The 17,208-nt window shown below is 40.8% G+C and overlaps 2 protein-coding genes across 10 annotated transcripts; one reads left to right on the top strand and one right to left on the bottom strand.

Moving 5' to 3' along the window:
• Window positions 1–721: 721 nt before the first annotated feature.
• On the bottom strand, window positions 722–11,028 carry pbxip1a (pre-B-cell leukemia homeobox interacting protein 1a). Of its 9 annotated transcripts, none has more exons than XM_020102017.2 (12): window positions 10,722–11,002; window positions 9,887–10,015; window positions 8,920–9,004; window positions 8,738–8,805; window positions 8,188–8,238; window positions 7,415–8,054; window positions 5,704–5,928; window positions 4,983–5,006; window positions 4,528–4,571; window positions 4,287–4,382; window positions 3,934–4,114; window positions 722–3,806 (listed from the first exon to the last, which is right to left on the bottom strand). In XM_020102017.2, the coding sequence occupies exons 2-12, from the start codon at window positions 9,956–9,958 to the stop codon at window positions 2,755–2,757; spliced, it is 2,538 nt and encodes an 845-aa protein (XP_019957576.2). In that variant the 5' UTR covers window positions 9,959–10,015; window positions 10,722–11,002; the 3' UTR covers window positions 722–2,754. The 9 variants fall into 9 exon arrangements, with proteins under 9 accessions (XP_019957576.2, XP_019957575.2, XP_069372044.1 ...); XM_020102016.2 differs by having other exon boundaries at window positions 10,489–10,852; XM_069515943.1 differs by having other exon boundaries at window positions 10,706–10,845.
• A 1,231-nt stretch (window positions 11,029–12,259) lies between these two features.
• Window positions 12,260–16,397, top strand: cks1b (CDC28 protein kinase regulatory subunit 1B). The gene is made up of 4 exons (XM_020102027.2): window positions 12,260–12,428; window positions 12,641–12,707; window positions 12,889–13,016; window positions 14,523–16,397. The coding sequence occupies exons 2-4, from the start codon at window positions 12,649–12,651 to the stop codon at window positions 14,570–14,572; spliced, it is 237 nt and encodes a 78-aa protein (XP_019957586.1). The 5' UTR covers window positions 12,260–12,428; window positions 12,641–12,648; the 3' UTR covers window positions 14,573–16,397.
• Window positions 16,398–17,208: the final 811 nt, after the last annotated feature.

Here is a 17,208-nt window from a genome sequence, read left to right as displayed (position 1 = left end):
GGCCTGTTCCTGTGTGGCAACAGGCTAGAAGTGATTTGTATCTGTAAAAATGTGAGTTCCTGTTCAGTGTATTTAGTCTGGTTGTAAATATTTGCCTTGCATGCTAGCATATCTGTGAACAAGGTATTGTTTTTCGCCCCAGTGTTTGTGTGTGAATGTACAAAATGACTCAACAATGCATGGGCAGATTTTCACTAAACCTGGTCAGAATTTTACTTCAGAGGGTATCTCCAGGTGATAACTGTTTGGAGCTGATTGGTCAAAGGTCAACAAAAATATGGTCGGAAAAACACATTTTCCAAGATTCTGCGCAAACTATTGTCTAAAGTCATATGGTGCATACATTTTTTCAACCAATAACATTAGAGACACAATCTACAGCTTATAGCCATCGTATCATATGGTATAAAATGACATCATGATGACATCATTGTGGATTGAGGTCAGTATAAAAAAAATGTAGCATTGCCTGTTCAGCGAGTGCTGATTATACAACTGAACTCTGATGCTCTTTAATGAGTCTATGATAATAGCTGTGATAATAAATACTTGTCAGTCATACTGTCACTTTCACTTTCTATCTGACACACACGGCTGAGTATCATTGTAAATCTTTCAGGACTAAAACACAACTCACTCAGACGATGTATTGTGTAATATCTTCTTTGATTATCCCCCCACTAATAATGTTTTTTCAATTAAAAAACAGACACTATTAACATAATGGTGAAATATTTTTATTGAAATTAACACTGACTTCCTAAAAGAGGACAAGACTCCAAATTCATCCAAATTTAACAATACATCTGTCCAGGGATCAATAACATGCACATCATGGACCACATTGTCAGTAAACACACAACCTTACTGTTGTCCCACAAAGACAAACATACGTCTCAAATATTAACTTTCATAAATGTGTTTCATTAAAGGATTCATTAAACTTTCTCTTGATCCCTTCAGTCTAAAAAAAGAAAAAAGGAAAAACACTCCTCACAGCGGAAAAAAATTCTGTTCAACACATCATAAACCCTTTGACATTCATTCTCTGCCTTATGATTGCAAGTAGTGTAAACTTTTTCATTATCTTCTCATCCTCGCAGAAGCAAAATAAATCAAATATCTTTTTCAGTCTAACCTTATTTGTGATGATAAAGGCACATACGCAGTAGCTGGCAAACTAAATTTCTGTAAACTAAAGGAAAACGTCAACAGTTTCACATTTAAAGTTTATGATCTGCAACAGAGTGTGGCAATTCTGTCGAATAAGGAAAAGTGTTGCAGTGTAGTTGACAGAATAAATAAATATTTTACTCTTCAAAGCTTCTTTCAATCTCAAAAATAGCTGAAAAATGAGAAATAACAATCACAATCTGTCGATTCTAACTTCACATCCCCCCAAAGAGGGAAACTTGCAGGATATCAAACATGACTACGAATAAAAGAACTATCTCTATTAAAGCGTAATGCTACGATGCCTTATAGACAATGTTGTGTACCATTCTTGTACCTTTGCCTGGTTTATTCAACTCATTCAAGCAGCTTCTAGCAGCTTCCTTATTTTTCTACTGACTAAATGTCAATTTGCATCAACAAAAAAAGGAAAATTAAATTAAAAGACTGATTTGTTTGCCAACTTCATTTAGACAAATGAACAAATCCATGACATGAAGCACTTTGGGGAAAACTAAAAATAACTCAAGTATAGTAAATGTAGATCTTGGGATGGACGTCCTCATTGCTACATTTTAAAGAAAGTATTCAGGAAAACCGGTGGACTAAAAAAAGTAAGTAACTAAAATGTAAATAAAAACGTTGCTGTAAATGTGAATGTTTGAGAAAAGTGCTCAAGTGATTTAGCAGTCATCACTTCATCTGTGGCTGTACATTTCTAATCGGTTTGTCCTATAGCTTTTTTCTTTGAGCAGCTTCACAAAATGGTTCCTGGTTGTTCTGCTGTCAACTGGCAGTTGGAAGTTGGAACATGAAAAACCTACTTTAAATCTAGAGGCCAAACACTTGGGGCTCTATAACAGTGCTCTGTGTGTCTTTGTCTGTGTGTGTGTGTGTGTGTATGCTGCTCACAAAACAGGTTTGACTTGATCTTATTCTTATCACTGAAAGAACCGGGATCTCATCCTCTGGGATCAAACAGTTACACCCAACTTGACGGCAGAGAGATAGTATCAGCAAAAACCTCTGAGCCTTTGTTTTAACCTGTTTGGAGCAGAGACCGGTTGATAAGGGAGAAGTACTTACGGGTCAATTTAACACGTCCTTCTGTATTTGACGACTAATCTAATATGACATGAACTGTATGAATAGATTGAACCCTTTTCCACTGGTGCTGAACAGAATTATTTGCAAATACCATCTCCTTACAACCCTATGTTATAGTGTGATGTGAATATTATCATTTTGAATTTACATTATGAGCTGCAACATGCACTAGGTACTGAGAAAACACTATATAGCAGAGGAAAACCCACACAACACATGACTGAAGGACTTAGGAAAGCAAGACCTGACAGAGGTAGCTGACAACAACTAAGTCCAGAATGACACGTACGAGTCTAGCTTATAATTAAAGACTCGAAGGGTCACATTTATGAGAGGCACAACCACTCTACGCCAGAAGCTACTACAATTACAGCTCTGAAGAGGAGAGGGTAGGCGAGAGAAGTCCTACAAAACCACCACTTGTGCTGCACCCTAGTGTTGTATTTTTACTTCTTTTCTCAAACGCATCTCAATTCAAGCTGTGGCGGCAAACTTCCAGAGGGCTTCTCGTTCAAACTCCTCCATCTCCTCCTCCAAGGAGTCATTGTCCTTCTGCCCGTCGCCCTCCAAAACGTCCACCATGTCCTCCAGAATGTCCGCTACGTCCTCAGCGAAGTCGCTGAAACGAACCCTGTCGTGGATAAACACGCCGTCCTCAAAGAACTCCGCGGTCAGCTTTCGAATCTTGTCCTTGTTCTCGGACATAGAACCCTCCAGCTTGCTCAGATAGCCCTCCAGCAGTTCCTCAAACTCGGGCAGCTCCACGGCGTAGAGCCCCTCCTTGCTGGCGCAGTCGTCCACAGAGATGCAGCCCAGCTGGGGTTTGAAGTTTCGTCTGAGCTTCTGCTCCTGGTCTCTCCAGAAGTCGTTCTGGTTGTATTGGTGATTCTGGCGGGACTGGTGATGCTGATGTTGATGATTGTGGTGGTTGTGGTTGTGATGGTGAGATTTTTTACTCGGCTGGCTGTGCCACTGCTTCTCCTTCCTCCTCTCCTCTCTGTCCATCCTGCGCTCGTCCTTCTTCTTCTCCCACTCGTCCTGGTGTTTCCTCCATGCTTCTTTGTGCGAGTTTTGCTTCTGAGGCTTCCACTCCTCCTTCTTCTTTTCGTCTTTCTCCTTCCATCCTCCCTCTTTGCCGTGCTTCCACTCTTTCTCTCCTCTCCACTCTTTCTTTTCTTCTTTCTTCCAGTGGTCCCGATCGTTGTTTTTACCGTTGTTCCCTTTCCATTTGGAATCCTGTGGCTTCTTCTTCCCCCACCTCTCCACTTGATCAGAGAGCGTCTTCTGGATCTCCTCCAAACTGTCCCTGACGTGTTTCCTGCTGCCGCCATCTTTTTTCATCCCCTCCAGTCTCTTTCTGCTCTCATCCAAAAGCACCTTCTGTCTCTGGAGTTCCTGCTTCAGCCTGCCTCCCTCAATCGTTTCCTTTCTCCTCTCAGGTCCAGCTGGTTTCTGGTCGCTCTGACCATCTTTGACACCGGACTGAGGAGCTGGACCAGGAGTCGCTGGAGGCATATTTTGATCAACTATGAAGGAAGTATAAGATATTAAAGTTAAATTGATAGGAAATTATATCAATTTCAATAAATCTTAAATGACTTAAAAGTAAAGCAGAAATGACGATGTATTAACTTGATTTACTACACATCATACCTGTGAGCTGGTTGAGTTCTGTCACTCTAGACCTCAGACTCTCCAGCTCTTTCTTTAGTTCTGGCAGAGACAACAGCTCCTCCTTCAGATTTGCATTTTCTTTTTCCAGATCTGCTTTACCTTTCTCATCTCCGCTTTCTGCCACTGCTGTAAGCGCTGAGTCCAGTTCTTCTTTCTGAGACTGAAGATAAAGAAAATAGACGGTTAAAGCTTAGTCTCTTAATCACATCCAGCTTAGACACAATTTGGAAAAGTATTTAAAGTTAACATGCCATATATATATATGGCAATGCAATGAGAAATCATGGCCACAAAGAACAACATCATTTGCATGAATATGACTGTAGACTGACCTGCAGTTGAGCCTCTAGCAGAGCAATGTGTTGGTTTTCCTGTGTCAGTTTATCCAATAACTCTTTCATATCCTGTGGATCACCGCTAAGCCAGTCCTGGATTGAAAATCATTGGCAAATGAATAATACAAATATTTCGAAATAATCCCGTCTTTTTATCTTATCATTTGTCTGAAAGTTGTGAGTTTTCTTTAAAGACCACTACGAGTGAGTAAATGGAAAGAGAGACAGTGGAACAGACCTGGCTTTGTTCTCCATCGCTCAGTTCAGAGGCGTCAAAGTCACCTGTCAGATAAGAAAACACATCTTTCACACAAGTCTGACAACAGACTGATTTATTGACACAGCTTCCAGGCTGTCGTACAGCAACATAAGCTTCTTTTGTTGTGAAGTGCATTTTCTGAGGCCAGACCACAGCTACACAGAAACTATTTATTTAGACAGATTATTTGAAATTACTTTTGAATGGTGTGATATATTTATTTTACCAAGCTAATGGCCTGCACCTCAATTTAAGCACTCTTAGTGTCTAGTGAGCCCTTTCAAAATGACAAAGAGTGTTATGGTACAGTTAGAAATGCTTGTTATTAACCACTGCATGAAGTGTTAGGCTGGATAAGTGCTTTGAGAAGCTACTGAGTATCAGCCAGCTGGTGCAGAAGCTTACACTGCTGTCTAATCTAGTACTGGACGTACCATAATCCAGGTCAGAGGGGAAACCTGTTGACACAGTTCAATTTAGTCAACAAGATCTGAGAACAGACACCGTACTGCTGCTGAAAACAAATAAAATGCTTAAGTATTTTAAATACTAGCATTCTCAAATAAGTTAATGTGAAATAATATTAACTTCTGACAATTTTTACAATAAACCCTAAAACTGTCCAGTCTATTGCAGCAGGTACAAGCAGGCGCACTGATTCTGATGACGATGCACAGAGAGCAAAAACAGTCGAAAAGCATTATTTAGTGTTAGGTAATAAATAATCTCTGCATGATTTGGATTCTGCATGTGAATGTGCAGAATCTATAGGGGAGGGTCAAGATTTTGGGGCCGGACGCCTTCTGGTTTCTGTTTCTAGTTTTTTCAATCACGTTTGAGCAGGCTTTGGTTGCCCACAAATAGTCCGTGAGGAGAGCAGAAGAGTGAAACACATTGACTGAAGTGCATCAGCTATCTGCTTTTTAATTTATCAGCATTGAGCAGATAAATACAGATAAGACACAAAATATTGGCTGTTGCCCCAAGAGGCTAGTTTGTCTTCAGACGATAGCCAATGGGCTCTGAGATTGGGTGATATCATAATCTTGTCTGATGTTATAAAGTAGCTGTGAGCACCAGTAGCAACTTTCACTTTATCTGACCATAAAAGCAGAAACACACTGGCATGCTTTGTTAGACGTGAGGGGAACTCACCTGAGAGGAAGAGGGAACCTAAAAAGAGCAGGATCAGGGCTCCCACAATGCACTTGTTCAAGGAGAACCATGGCTTCTTCTCCTTCACTGCCAGCTTGAACTCCACTTCCTCGTCTTCGTCATCCTCATCTGACGTTCTTGATCTCGGCGCCTCAAAAGACGGGATATTCCTCCTCCTCACGCCATCATCAAAGCCGCTTGTGTCGCCAAAACTAGTGGATGGCTCTGAGGAAAGTAGAAACATAACAAAGAGGAAGCAATGAGCGACTACAACAAATCATCTCTACATATTTGGCAACAGCAGAAATAAAAACTAGACTTATTTCCAAAATCATAATTATCTACAGGCCGTGAGACTGTCTCGCACAAAACACTCAAAAGTATGTGAACACATGTGCTGCAGAACTCAACAGTGTGTAAACTGTGTAAAAAAGACGATAAGTTAGTGCTGCTTGGGGAAGTGGATGACATTTACCCACTAAATTACAACAACAGTAATTTCATGCATGGGAGTTTTTTATTTTCTTAGCTGGGTGTGTGCCTTTCTGTAATACTGATGAATCTCTCTGCAGCTGTTGGTGTGACACAGAGAAGAAACATGTTAATCAAATCTGCATGAAGACTCTCATTTCAATTTTCTTATTATAAAGAGCCACAAACAACTTACTTGCCCCCCAAAGGAGCCCCAAAAGGCCCCATGTTCTCTGTGTGGCGGCTGGTAACCAAATATCATATAACTTGGTTATATGACTTTGAAAAGAACAAAATTAACCGACGGGCCATGGACCTTAAGATGAGTCCTGCTTTGTTACCTGGTCTTGATTCTATGATTAAAAATGTTTGTGTGTATTTTTACATAAGCTTGTGTTTAAAAATATCCCACAGCAAAGACATATATTCCAGCATGGACACAAACTCGAGCCCTGAGGCCTCACAGCAGGTTGTTCTAGCTTTGACCTGCTCTGCTCTTCTGCACAATAATTCAAGTACTTTCAAGTCTTTTATGTACTGCACTACATATATTCTTGGGTTTAAGGTGATTGATGCGTAACACCAGTGCTGCAAGTGGCAGAGAAATAGTAGATAAATGATTTGACACACAATATAAATGTTATTATATGTAGAAACACTGTGTTCGTCTATGGCCTGAAGTGAACTGGAAGTGTTGAGACATGATGTAGTGATTGTTCTGCTTGTCTTGAATTTATTTTCCTGTTTCCTTCTTATAATAATAGTAATCTTCCTGTCTGGTATTTGTTTTGTTGTGAGGATATTAGATATCTCTTCAACTATGGGCCAAATTGCAGTGGGTGAACAATGAATACGTTTCTTTCTGTGCTTTAAATCCCTCTCAAAATAATATATAAATACATTTAGGGAGAATCAGTATGCTTATATCCAATCCATCATCTATTATATAATTTAATGCACCAGTAGTTTCAGTTCCTTTTGGCTGGAACTACAGTCTTACGTGATTATGAGCAGTTCAAACATTTAATGGCATTTTCCTGTCATTGTTTGATTTAAAGGTTTATGGAAGGGCTGACCAATTGAAAGCATCTAATTCTTTACAAGAAACAAAAATCTAAATTAAATAAAACCTAAGGCCAAAATTTGGAACCTCTGTTTTAGAAGATATTGACTGAAAATGTCTTCAAAAATAAAGTTTACTCTGTGACAACTTGTCTGGCATGCAGCATCCATTCCGTACCGTCTTCTTCTTCTCTCTCTCCTGGCTCCCCTGTCTCCCATGTCTCTGTTGCCTCCTCTTCTACTGCTGCCTCCTCCTCTGCCTCTACTGAACCAACAGTCTCTGGTGCAGGACTTTCATCGACGGGCTCCTCTGACACCAGGGTCTCTGGGGCTGGGCTTGGCAGCTCTGTGCTTACTGGAGCAAAGCTAATATCAGCATCGACATGAGAGGGAGGACTGATGGCCGTAATGGTCTCTGTGGCAACGTTAACCTCAGGTTCAACGTCGTAGACCAGACTCTCCTCAGCGGGGCCCACAAGATCCTGCTCTATATCAGCAGGCGTGTCAAATGTTGGGCTTGTAGAGACAGGGAGATCAGTCATGGGAGAAGAGCAGGACTCCTCAAACTCAGATGGGGGTAGTTCAGCAGCAGAAATATCAAGTGGAGCCCCCAAATCAATGTTGGTGACAAAGGGTATGGCTCCTAGGAGTTCATTGTCACTGCAGGGCGAGCTGGTGTCAATCTCATGAATCACTGGAGGCTGACTCTCCAAGTCGAGGTCTGGGGGGTCCAGGAGGTCGTGTGGAAGAGGACTCACCTGGGCTGGACTAGAAGAGATAGGACCTTCACTGGACTCTGGAGAGGTCTCCTGACAAACCTACAAGTAAAAACAGTAGAGACAAAAATACATTTGCAAATACTATACTTTTTTTTTTACTTCATTGCAATCAATGTGTCTTTTTTGCATTAAAGTCATATGATTTTGTTTTTCGTGCACCCGTCTCACTAACCCTTCGTTGCATAAAGTATATGTCTCTGTCGTTTGGTGGATTCCTATACTGCTGCAAGTGACAGTTTCAAGAGAACAATTCTTAGCTGTTACATTTATATTGAGCATAGACAGTGACATATAAGAATGAGAAAGTTAACCAAGTTAAAAAACAGCATTTGTACAAGCATTACACTCTATTGAGCACTGAACACGACTGAACACATTTAAATAGACTTGTTTCTATAAATATGTGCAAATTAGTGAGGCCTGATTGAATTTAAGTGGACTATTGGGCTTTGGTGGAGATACATGCTCTACTGAGTTCCAATGTAATTATATTAAATATGACATGTGCTTAACTGTTAAAACTAAACTGCAGTTACAGTATGCTGGAGAGTAAGTGTGTGAGTGTGGTCAGATGACATAATCAAACAAGAAAGTACACTAAAAATGAACAGTTGTATATAACTTTGTTGTACTTGATCAATTTTTTTGTATTGGCATGGTAATAAAAAACAAATTAGCCTCTGTACTAAATAAGCTTATTACTTTGTTTATTGTGTACTAACCTGATGGCCTTCCTCAGACAGGACAGTTTCAACTGGAATGTCACTTGGCTTGAACTCCACAGCAGCTCCTGAATTAATATCAACACAGAGTCAGACTATGGTTTCTTTAATATGAAATGTATGATGTCTTAACCCATAACCACAGATCTTTTGAATGCTCCAGTCCTCTTTGCTGTCAGTACCTGCCAACTCCTCGGAGAGACTGGGGACGTCACCCAGGCTCTCGGTGCCGTCGTCCACAGGCCCGACATTCTCAACAGCAGCTTCCTGTGGAGTAAGACGAGCCACAAAGGTCAGGCTTCCTGCATTAAAATTACCACCTATAGAACACATATTTGTAATGCTGACCTTGACATTTACAGCACAACCATTAAAAGGGCAAATGCTCGCCTATGCACATAAATGCCTGGACTGAGGGATGTAGTGATTACTCCAGTAGGTCACTGTTTCATTTTTTTACTTGTGGCGTGCCATGCTGTTGTCTTGATTGAACGATAGGTAAGCAATAATGATTTCTGACAACTGCTGCAACAAACTACAGTTAGTTTGGCTTGTTGTCAAATCAAATGTTATACATGCTTATATATAATTCTCAATTTCTAAATGAATATTGTGAAGTATACACTATGGATTAAAATGTGTCGTGTTGAGTCCTCTTCTCTCACTGATATAAATGGAATGTAAACTAAATGTCATTCCTCTGTGCAACATATCAAAATTCAACAGCACCACATGCTATGGACTACGAGTCAACAATCAACAAAAGCTGAGCACTATAACCATCATGAGGGTAGAATTATTTTTGAAGGGCTGCTGTATTAGCCTCCATTAGTTTTAATAAGGAGTTCTTAATTCAGTTTATGTAGTTTAACAAATAGAAGTAGCTGAAAATATCAGTAATTCTGTCCTCAATCATCTGATTTAACACAGTCACAAAAATACCTGCACATAAATATACCATAACAACAGTCAGTGGCTTACAGATTAATACATAAACACCCATTTCATGATTGTGCACTGGACTTAGACACTATCACATCTCACACTGCAGGTTCAGACATGTTATACCAGACAGGGTCCAACGTGACATCCAGGCCCACGGATCTCCAGGCACTCCACCCCCCACTGATCTGTGCTCTGGGATCTTACCTCGGGGGAGAGGAGGGTCCAGCTGTTGGTCGAGGACGCACTGCTGCCTGTGCTGTTGCTGTGGTCAGACATCGCCGCCTGCAGGCTCACTTTGGCACAGCACGGTTGCAGATTCAGCTCGGTGATATTCTGCAGACAGAGACGAGGTGAACATGCCTGAGGCATACGACACGATCATTGTTGGGGTTAAAACTATCACGTGCAAGCATTAATCTGACTGTAGCTTGGTTATTATAGACATAGTAAGTAGAATATGCATTGAGAATTAGGTGATGTCTTATCGCCTGCAGTATTTTGGTGGTTGTTACATAAAAGACAGTCTAAGAGAAAGATATTGTGCATTTAAGTGACAACTTGGGAGCTAAATCGTCGCACACATGGAATAAGAAGCAGATTGTCGTTGTTATGTAACAATATGGTGGCGCCCACATGATAGAGCTGCGCAGTTACACAGAAGCTTCAGATTAAACAAGAAGCTGCTGATCACATTGACTTCCAGCCAAACGGAATCCTCCATTGATCCAGAGCCCGTGTCCGTCCTCTCAGTCAAATCACCAAACATGGTGGAGAACCACCGTGATGCAGCAGCGAGTCATACTCACTTGACGATTGTCTATTCAGCTGCACCGACAGGGTCAGAAATGATGGTCTGTGGTTGTTGTAAAAACCAAATTCAAGGTTGGGACGTGATGGTAAACAAAGGATGGAAGACGGGGCTCTATCTCCCACTCCCACTCTTCCGCGTTCCCACTCGGGCCCCCACCGCCGGCACCTCGCCTCAGAAACACCCGCTCCTCTCGCGTCAGGTGGAAAACAAACCCGGGGTTTTATTTACCGAAGCTCCTCGTCGCTGTTTCCTCCTCGTCGCGTTTTGTTTGGGTTATTTCTCCGCTTCTCTCTTCCGCTGAACTTGGGAACTTTGGGAATTCCACGCTGCGTCACGTCGACCAATGCGCCGTCTCGTCCAATGGGATCCCGGCAAAGCCCTCGCTAGGCCCGCCCCCGGAGCGAGGCTGGACCAATCGGGTGAGAAGTGTCGCGTCAGGATAAAGAGACAGGCTCCGCTTGATTGACAGCTGCAGCTGGAGGAGGCCTGAGTGTGTTTGATAATGCAGCTACATGTGTGACCCATGCACACACACACTCTCTCACACACACGTACATATATATATACTGCAGGGAGAGGCTGCCTGCACCAGCCACACACTGACACGTCTGCAGAGTTATATTTACACCCAGGGACTTTACCACAGTGGACAACCCCTCCGCTCCTATTACTCCTTTGTGGACGTCCATTTCATCATCTGACTCCTTCTCTATTATTAGTCTGTCAACTGTTTTTTCTTTGATAGGCACATGTACACGTTTCTTTGCTGTCAGGCCATCGTGTTCCTAAACTTGCAGTCAACTCAGCAACCCTCTGCAAATCCGTTTTCCTGCCTGTTTGCAGTTTATTTGGAAAAATAGCCGAGACACACACGGTACAATAACTGTAATGTACATTTACTAGTCACACACACTCCATACAGTTAAAGTTCTTACTTGATTTGCAATGAATGTCACACTGCACCTTTCAATTTATATACTTTTAGTTTTCTATTGTATTGTATGTGACCCTTTTTTTAAATAGTAAGCTCTTTCTATTGCACTGCTGAGCTGAACGATTTCTACTTGTCCAACAACCTTCATTGTACTGTTGAGCCTGTGTAAACTGCATATGACAAATAAAACTTGAAACTTGAAACTTACTTTTACGAGTCTGCACAAGACTGCTTTAGCCGACAGCAATCAAATGAAGCAGGCAACTTTCCAGGGGCTCCGTGAACCCCATGTTTTATTCATGTCATTTTTGGTAAACATAATTTGATTTCTAATGAATTTGTTAGAAGTTTTACCATTAAAGAATAATATCAAATGTGACAGGCCTTCTTGGCAAGTTTACTCTAACATGAAATGTTGCCAGTTATTTCCTGTAAATCAACTAATAATCGTTTCAGCTGTACAGTACTGAAACTGTCATATAAAATGAGGGTCTAATGTTATGTTTTATCAGGTTAATGTGGGTAAAATCAAGACCTGGGGTGTGCCAACGGGGAAAATGCCTGGGGTCCGAGGCTGAGAGGATATATGTGATATATAATGTACAGAGTACTGCAACAAAACTATGGTGCTAATGTCATGTATGTATGAACAGTTTTTAGTTTATCTATCTATCTGTGTCACTGGTTATGCAATAACATGAAACTGTGTCATATTTGAATTTGGCCTCGTGGCTCCATATCAAGAAAACCTCCAGCCAATCAGAAGGCGGTGTCTAGATTGCGTCGATTTCCTGCGACTGACCGAACTGACCAATGGCAGAGGAGCTGTTCACTTCGATTGGCCAATAGGAGGAGGCGAAGTGTATTTGAACGGTGAGGAGCGGGCTCGCCGACATTCGAGAGGGAAACAAAGGAGGCGGAAGCATCCCGCAGCTGTGTCTTCGTCAAAAGCTGGAATAAGTGACCGATAACAGCGTCAGGACAACTTGTCAACTATCAAGGTAAGTGCTCCACGCGTATGTCTGTGTCGCGCATCCGCCCAAGTTGTCAGAGATAAAACTCTCTGCTAACTTCAGCGACGTTAGCTTAGCCCAGCTCCCTTAGCATGGAGACTTGGACCTCGCTGTCATGCTACAAGCTAATCTGTTGAGCTAATCTGTTCTGTGTGTGATCGTGAATGTTGACTAACGGGAAATAAAACCTCTACCAACAGATTGCATCATGTCTAACAAACAGATCTACTACTCTGACAAATATGACGATGAGAAATATGAGTACAGGTGAGTACCACATGTACTTTATCTGTGTCAGTGTGTCACTGTTATCCCACAACAAATTAAAGTCTATCCAAGGTAACATTGTACTGAATCTATCGTGGTTTATGTCCCACTACACCTCCATCATTCATGTCTGATGCACTTCTTTTACATTTCTGTTAATTGTCTCTTTATCCCTCCACAGACATGTAATGCTGCCCAAGGACATTGCAAAGCGTGTACCCAAAACCCACTTGATGTCTGAGACCGAGTGGAGGAACCTGGGTGTCCAGCAGAGCCAAGGATGGGTGCACTACATGATTCACCAGCCAGGTATGTCACCTTGATGCTGGGACAGGGAGCACGTGATTACGACTGACCTGAAAATATGCCAGTAATAAAAAGCGGCCGTGAATATCATGTTGCTATGAACCTGATTCTGTTGGTCAACTCTTCTGTCAAGGTCCTCAGCCGTTGGAACAATATCCCTGAGGAGGTCTCTGTTAAATGCCTCAAAGACGTATTTTTATATGTCAGCTTTTTCCTAGCCCTGAGATTAGTTTAGTTTAATCATTAAATAATGTTTTAATTTTATCTAGGGACAAGGACTGACTAACTCATATCTGTTCGGTTTTGATTTTCCCCCAAACAAGCTGTTGGGTTTCCGCTACGTTCCATGTCGTGTTACTGCTGCATGTCTTCCCTCCTCACACCTAATCATTCATTATTTGTAAAACTTTGAAATAATAGTGATATTGATTTCTACTCGTATCACCCAGCCCTGTTTTTTATCTTGTCTTCACTCTTTACTCAGCTGTAATGATTTTTATTTCTGTATCTGTGCTCTGTTGTTTTTTTAATAGTTTCTTATTTGCTTATAACTGTCTCCCATTGTTTGCCTTACATTTTTAACTTGTAAAGCACCTTGTTACTATGTTTTTAAAGGGTACTATACAAATGAAGATTATAATTCTATTGCTGGAATTAGTAGCAGGCCATCACCAGACTGTTTGTGAATTTTGTTTGTTAATATCATTGGAAGACAAGTGTCTGAGATTTGCTTTGCACTAAAATCTTTATCGAGACTTTGCAAATCGACCTGAAGGGGCCAACCTGTAATCGGAAGCTGTAGGCTTGAAAGTGTTTTAATATATTTTTCTTAAAGTACAATACCATAATTAATGAGCTGTCACTGGGTTTTGGCTTTAATAAAATGTGAAAATTGATTAGAATCTGCACCAAAGTAAAGGATGGTACAGGGTTAAAGTTTCTTTATGTTCTAAGAGATATTGTTTTGATTGTACTGATCATAACTGAAACTAGGCACATGACACAGTATAGAAGACTAAGGCTATTCATCTTGTTTAATAATCGTGTTTTTTATTCAACTGATCTCTCAGGCTACTCAGAAAAAAAGGGAAAATTCATGCCACAGTTCCATGATCCTAACGTTGCTATTTATATTTATCAAGATGGTAAGTGTTCTTTTTCTAGTTTGATCAGCTGAGCAAATGATTGGCTTTTCCAGCTCTTAAAAGGACACCAATTTGCGCGTCAATTTTAGCCCGTTTGGTCTCTTTGATTTATGAAGAGTATCTGGCCTTTAAATGTGCACTTACAACCTTGCTGAAGAGGTGTGGCAGTTTATTTCAAAAAGTTTGGTGCCAACAAGCATATGGACAACAGATGTGAAGTCACACCTTCCATTCAAAAAAAAAAAAAAAAATGGTGTCATGGCAGTTCCAAGAGTCAAGTTTCCCCACTAAGAAAGCATCACAGGTGTTAAAGTATGATTATATCTGCTGACATATCGCCTTTCTCTTTTTCTTTTACCTCCAGAGCCGCACATCTTGCTGTTCCGGCGCCCTCTGGTCAACCAAAAATCCTAAGTGAGCGACGCTCTGGGTCCTCAGAAGATCAGCCCCACTTATGTGATAGAGATCAACGCATCAGAATAGGGATCATGCTGTCAGACTACCAGGCTCTTTTGTGGTAGGTGACTTGTAATTTGGGCCTGATCACGGTGGACCTGGATAAGGACTTTCACACTTATGAACAGTGGTTGTGGAATGGAGTATGCGTTGAAGGAACAAAATCGTCACCATTCTCATGGGAAAAAGACTTGTGCACGTGTTAACAGCAACACACTGTTTGCCAGAACCAGATCAGCCAACACTGTCCCTTTGACTGAATCTGTCTGTCCAACTTGCCAAATCTGCCTGGACATTTGAGCTTTTTAGAACAATTGTTAAAAGATGTGGGAAATCAAACTTGTACCAACATGTGAGTTATTCTAACAGAGTACATTCTGGGTAAAGCTCAGGTCACAGCACAAGACAGGTAGGAAAGTTGGATCCTAAATTCAGTTTCACTCAACTTTGAAATGTCAAACTGGGGTTTTAAGTGACATATTGCTGCTCTGTTCAAATGACACTGTAAATCAGCATTTAACAATTTGTCATATACATGAAAAGCTGCATCTATAGTTGTCATCTAGAAACTAGTTTTGTCCACTTTTTCCTGAAGAGCGTTCATCAGATTGAGACCTACTTTAAAACACACTTTTTTGATGGACGATTGTACTAGTGAGCTGCTCAGTATTTATGAATGGTTTGACACCTCTGAAATAAATGTAAACTTTTAAATCTCATTAGTGTAGACGTGTGTCTCTAAAGTATTTGGAGTTCACACTTACTATATGGTTATGCAGGACCACTTGACTCGTAAGATGCATGCTTAAAAAGATAAAATAACGTCAGTTGGCGGCTCTAATAGCAAACGCGACCCTACAATGCTCTTATAGAATAAGTGGAAATTACCGAATCAGATGTTGGAAAGGCTGCCGCATGTATTTGTTGGGTATTGTATGAGATAGTATTTCAGGCACTTTTTCTGGGACATTTCTCATTTTGAATACTTGCACCCACCTATAAGTACTCATCTGTCGATGCCTTACTTCCGCTCACTGCGCTGCTCTGCTGTCACTTGATGATTTTTGCCTTAAAGTTCTTCAGTGGAGTTGTACTTTTTGTTGAGTCTTAAACACGTGCAGGCACAGAGCTGCTTTTCTTTTCAGGGTCATTAAATCCATATGGGGAAAGTCGTGATGTATTATCTGAAACTGAAATCTCATATCTTTGGATTTAGTGTGTATGAAGGGGTTTGACCCGGTCTGTTAACGCTGACTACTGGATTACTACAGATGAAGTGTAGAATTGATCAAGTCTCACTTTGCATTGTAACATGTTGCAGCTGCATTGAAATGGGGAAAAAAAAAAATGTACTCGTCTGTTTTGCAAAATGTTTTTGAATAGTCGGCGCTGGAATATCGACAGATAACTTCACTTTAATCTCTTATCTTTTATCCAATCATGTGGTGTATGGTACAAACAAACCTGACCAGACAACAGCATGAAATTCTTTTGAATACGCTCTTCTCATGTTTCCTGTCTCTGTCAAATGTAAAATAAAGGAAGCTCACTTTGGGGCAGTAACAGGTGATTTTAATGTCCTTTCCAACAGCCAACAACAAATTTCTGTTAAGAAAAATTTGTGCACCTCATGTGCCATCACATTATTGTATTGCATTCATTTCATGCAAATGTAATGTGAAAATGTGCATATGGCACAATAGAGCAGGAAAATCAATCAGACTTATTTTAACATCTCTTTGTGCTTATACCTCCTCAGCAAATAAAATATATTTAAACCTGGTTTAATGAAAAAATGTTTTCTTATACAGCTGTTTAAGTACATTAAAATATTATATACTTTCAATATGTTTAGGTAGGTTTGTAATTATTTTATCGCTAATTCAATTGTGCTTTGAAATTAGTTTTCCAAGAGAGCTGTGGCATTCTTTGTCAACAATACAGATATTCCAACGCTGTAAGACTACAACGAGACGTGGAACTGAGTCTACAAACCCCGAGGTCTGAATTTGTCTCTGTACACTCTGCGTGGATGTGGGAAAGACCATGGATACCTACTGTTCTGTCTCTGCCTGCAGTTTTAAGGGATAACGTGGCATTTCAGGCTTATTCTGTACTCTAATAGCTCACTGCATCTACAATTTTGGGAAAGTAAGTATTCCTAGGACTCTGATACTCATTCATATCTGTTGTACTTGACATAAATCTTGAATTCCATTTATTATAGCATTTAAAGGTTGTTGAAACCTGCATAAACCCTGTTATGTGTTTACACTGACATAGTTTTTCTGTCAATGACCTTGAGTATTTTCAAAGCTTCTGTTTAACTCAACGTGTGTTAGTGGAATGAGTGGGAGCTCTATCTGTGCTGTAAAGTTTCCATGTGCATCATAATAGGGTGTTGGGCCACATCTCCTCACTTTACCTATTGTAGTATAATGTGATGAGCCCTGCTGGTATAAAGCTGTGATCTGACAAAATGTGCAGGCCTGTGTGCCAGATGGCTCACTCAGTGAATATGTGATATAATGGTGTGTACAGTTGGTTTTCCAGTGGCACAGCGATACGGCATCTGTTGTCTGGCACTGTGACCG

This window comes from Paralichthys olivaceus, chromosome 20 (assembly GCF_024713975.1).
Source record: "Paralichthys olivaceus isolate ysfri-2021 chromosome 20, ASM2471397v2, whole genome shotgun sequence".
NCBI classification, from domain to species: domain Eukaryota; kingdom Metazoa; phylum Chordata; class Actinopteri; order Pleuronectiformes; family Paralichthyidae; genus Paralichthys; species Paralichthys olivaceus.
The sequence above is the reverse complement of the archived record's forward strand: the minus strand, read 5'-3'. Positions and strand labels throughout refer to the sequence as shown.

Coding starts and splice junctions, on each gene's coding strand:
- cks1b (XM_020102027.2), top strand. CDS start 12,649: ATGTCTAACAAACAGATCTACTACTCTGACAAATATGACGATGAGAAA. Junction 12,708..12,888: donor GATGAGAAATATGAGTACAG/GTGAGTACCACA, acceptor ATCCCTCCACAG/ACATGTAATGCTGCCCAAGG. Junction 13,017..14,522: donor CTACATGATTCACCAGCCAG/GTATGTCACCTT, acceptor TTTTACCTCCAG/AGCCGCACATCTTGCTGTTC.
- pbxip1a (XM_020102017.2), bottom strand. CDS start 9,958: ATGTCTGACCACAGCAACAGCACAGGCAGCAGTGCGTCCTCGACCAAC. Junction 4,572..4,982: donor CCCCTCTGACCTGGATTATG/GTACGTCCAGTA, acceptor CTTATCTGACAG/GTGACTTTGACGCCTCTGAA. Junction 3,807..3,933: donor AGAACTCAACCAGCTCACAG/GTATGATGTGTA, acceptor CTTCCTTCATAG/TTGATCAAAATATGCCTCCA.